Here is a 3,567-nt window from a genome sequence, read left to right on the forward strand (position 1 = left end):
GCTTAAAAATATATAGAATTCTTGGACATCCTACGAGCAGGATCGAAAATCCGCTCCGAAATAAATTTGCACGCATCCTTTTTAGTTACTGAATGATTGTTTTATATCAATTAAATGCATATTTGATCGTAGAAAATCAAAACCAAGTTGGCGCGAGTCCAGTATTTCGCGTGGGCTGGAGGTAAAAGTTTTAGCGATTAAATTTTGGTTCCTAAAGGTTCATATGTAGCGACTAAACCAATTTAGTCGCGAAAAGTATGAATGCAGGGAAACCAAATAAAAAAAAACCTAATTCCCTATTCTTCTCCTTTTCACCCGCACGTCGCCTTCATCCCGCCTTCACCCTGCCTTCACCCGCACGTCTGCACGTCGGCATCGCCCGTTCGCCGGTTCGCCCGTTCGGTCATCCCTTCGGCGTCGGCGTCCCAAGGTACGTTCTCTTCTCGATTTTAATTTAGCAGAGGCCGGGAGGGAGAGGGAGAGGGAGAGGGAGAGGTGGCCGGAGGTCGTCGGGAAATTAGGAGGCCAGCCGGGAGAGGATTGATAAGCTGGGAGAGAAACAGAGGCCGGGAGGGAGAGGGAGAGGGAGAGGTGGCCGGGGGTCGTCGGGGGTCGTCGGGAACCAGTGGAGGCGAGCCGGGAGAAGAAGAAACCCTTTTATTTTGCAGAGGCCGGGAGGGAGAGGGAGAGGGAGAGGGAGCGGTGGCCGGGGGTCCTCGGGGGTTCTCCTCCTTCGCCGCCGCCGCCGCCACCGGGGAATTTGGAGGCGAGGCGAGAGAAGAAGAAACCGACGAGGGCTTCTCCTCCTTCGCCGCCGCCGCATCCACCGCGGAGGGCTTCTCCTCCTTCGCCGCCGCCGCCGCCACCGGGGAGGAGATTTGGGGCTAGGTCCTTTTCCTAGGCCGGCAGGGAGAGAGAGCGAGGAGGGATTTGGGGACGGTGGTTTTGTTTTGGGTGGAGAGAAACAGAGGATGTTTTGGTCTTGGTTTTCCTTCCCTCACGTTACTCCGATCCAGCTGGGCCATCGGGAAGAAAGATAGGGGGATTGGAGAGGGTGGAGATTTTTTTAATTTTTTCTTCCCATTTCTATTCGGGTTGAATGGTTGCCGTGCTGTGGTATCGAAGGGGAGATGGGAGATGGGATTTTTTTTAAACTAAATATATTTTCATGCTCCTATTCAAGAATTATATTAAACTGAAGAGGCTTTTTTATCTTTGTTAGATTCATGCATCTTTGTTGAAATAGTATACTTGACAGCTATCTATTTTCATATCATTTTTTAACTATTTTGTACTTATTAAAATTTAGTATTATTATAATAATAAAAAAAAGGAAATGTCTCATTTACTGAATTTGTCTTAGGCCTCCAAATATATTGGGCCGTCTCTGGTTTTCTGCTGCAACTTTTTTTTGCAGGATACAAAAATAAATCTATAAACTAATCAATCTAACTTGATGAAGTACTTTGTAGGTCAGTCAAAATGGACAAGAGTTGGATGACAATAAAAAATAGAATGAAGAGTAAAGAGTATAGAGAAGGGGTGAAGTCCTTTATTGAATTTGCGGTGGCAAATTTAGGCTCAGCAAATGATATTTGGTGTCCTTGTGTCGAGTGCATGAATGACAAAAAACAAAGCATTCAAGTTGTCAAGATTCATTTAATGTTAAAAGGAATCTCGCCTTCTTACAAGACTTGGGTGCAACATGGAGAATATGCAATTGAAGGCACAATATGAAATTGCATTACAAGCATGTTAAGAACGTCTTACATGTGGATCCTTATAGTCATCCATACGAACATGTGACTCAAGAGGATTGGCGCCACTTAATTGACGATGTGTGGAAAAGCAAAGAACACAAGGTAACTTACATATTTAGTGCTTCAGAGTTTATAAGTAAAATATTTGGTCATAATGTTTTCTTTAGATTTTTAATTTGTATTTTTTTTGAAGGTGAGATCAAAAGCTGGCAAAAAGAATAGGAAAAAGCTTGAATACAATCATTGTTCAGGATCTCGGTCATTTGTTGCAACAATGACTATACAGGTAATATATTTTTGAGTATGTACTGGCTATATTTTTAGTGAATTGCCTGTGAAACAGTCTATGGGATAGTTTTGGCTATTGTAAAATAGATAATTTGCTGCAAGTAGATTTTTTATTCTAGTTTGCTGCATGTATATTTTTGGAATCATTTATGCAAGTAGATCTGACAGTTATTCTAATTTTTTTATTATATAGTGGCTATATGCTAATCTAAATTACACTTTGCAGCCGGAGTTTAATGGTTCTGAAAACCTTGAATTTCCAGAATTCTATAAGAAAACTCATACCAAGAAGAACAAAGAGTGGATTGATCCTATTTGCGCCGTGAAACATGTAGGTATCTAAAATCTCAATAATAATTTAAATCACTTTATGCTTTTGCAAGATTATATATACATTTAATTCTGTTGTTACCTTTGCATTGACAGTCAAAGATGTTGAGCTTGCGAGAAGAATCTTCCTAATCCGGTGTGCAATTAACATCAGAGGAGATGTCTAGGCAGGCACTTGGAAAAAGGAAGAGATACATTCTTGGATTTGGGGATGGGCCGAAGCCCTCTTCATCTTCTTCCACACCTAGTCGTGTGTCACAAGACCATGTTGGGGAGTTACAGAAACTTAAAGCTGAGATGGAGGAGATGAAGATGGAGCGTGAGATGGAGCTTGAGGAGCTGCGGAGGCAATTGGAACAGGAGAGGAGAGAGCGTGAGGAGGAAAAGAAAGAGCGAGAGGAAGAACAGAAGCAAATTGCACATCTTACAAGTTTGGTGACAGAGTTCTTAAAGGAAAAGACTCAAACGCATAAGTCGTCTATCCATCATGATGGGGCCATGTCATCAACTGGTGGCACAAATACTCGTTGGTATGTATTCTCATTTATATTACGTAGGTTATTTAGAGATTTGGACCAAATTAAGTGAAATATCATTGTGAACTTATACTTGAATTTTAGTTTATTATTTTTCACATGTGGTTATTGATTGTGTATTCTTTTTTGCTTTCTCAGATACATGGTGGAGTTATGAGCATGTGAATCTAGTTTTTGGTACATGGATAGCTTTTGTTCAGATGATCATGGTGGAGTTGTCTACAAGCAGAAATCAGTTTTTTGTTTATTCATATTTTTATCTACATGATGGTTGTTTGGATGAATTGCAAGATCAGATATTTTGGGATTTTTAATTTACATTTTGATATGTTTGGTGATGATTATCACCTTAACATATGGTATGGATGAAACATTTTGATGAATGGTTAATAGGTTTGCTTGACTTTAGACTTATAGATGATGATATTTATAATGAATGATTATGGATTCTCCAACATTGTATATACTTCTATTTGGATGAGCAAATGTATTGTGCAATATGGATAATGGATAGGCTGTGTTGGTTGTACAGGATTTGGAACGAGCCCAAAAATAAATATTAAGCTTATAATTTGAATTATTAATTAAATACAGGTTAATACTTTCTGCCACCAAAAAATGTTTGTTGCCAATGCATTCCAATACATTCTATG

The 3,567-nt window shown here is 40.0% G+C and overlaps 1 protein-coding gene across 4 annotated transcripts; it reads left to right on the forward strand.

Moving 5' to 3' along the window:
- The first annotated feature begins 313 nt into the window (after positions 1–313).
- On the forward strand, positions 314–3,320 carry LOC120105603 (uncharacterized). Of its 4 annotated transcripts, none has more exons than XM_089923656.1 (6): positions 314–430; positions 1,473–1,862; positions 1,954–2,046; positions 2,275–2,379; positions 2,475–2,908; positions 3,053–3,320. In XM_089923656.1, the coding sequence occupies exons 2-5, from the start codon at positions 1,734–1,736 to the stop codon at positions 2,508–2,510; spliced, it is 363 nt and encodes a 120-aa protein (XP_089779782.1). In that variant the 5' UTR covers positions 314–430; positions 1,473–1,733; the 3' UTR covers positions 2,511–2,908; positions 3,053–3,320. The 4 variants fall into 4 exon arrangements, with proteins under 4 accessions (XP_089779782.1, XP_089779779.1, XP_089779780.1 ...); XM_089923653.1 differs by having other exon boundaries at positions 334–430; positions 1,418–1,862; positions 2,275–2,383; XM_089923654.1 differs by having other exon boundaries at positions 336–430; positions 2,275–2,383.
- The last annotated feature ends 247 nt before the right edge of the window (positions 3,321–3,567 follow it).

This window comes from Phoenix dactylifera, chromosome 6, assembly GCF_051530095.1.
Source record: "Phoenix dactylifera cultivar Ajwa chromosome 6, Ajwa_hap1_PhDact_Kaust_v1.1, whole genome shotgun sequence".
Taxonomy (NCBI): domain Eukaryota; kingdom Viridiplantae; phylum Streptophyta; class Magnoliopsida; order Arecales; family Arecaceae; genus Phoenix; species Phoenix dactylifera.

What these genes read in the sequence shown, in the direction of transcription:
- LOC120105603 (XM_089923653.1), top strand. Translation starts at nt 1,734, where the DNA reads ATGAAATTGCATTACAAGCATGTTAAGAACGTCTTACATGTGGATCCT. An exon ending in GGAAAAGCAAAGAACACAAG is followed by an intron (nt 1,863 to 1,953) that starts GTAACTTACATA and finishes TTTTTTTTGAAG; the next exon opens with GTGAGATCAAAAGCTGGCAA. An exon ending in TTGCAACAATGACTATACAG is followed by an intron (nt 2,047 to 2,274) that starts GTAATATATTTT and finishes TACACTTTGCAG; the next exon opens with CCGGAGTTTAATGGTTCTGA.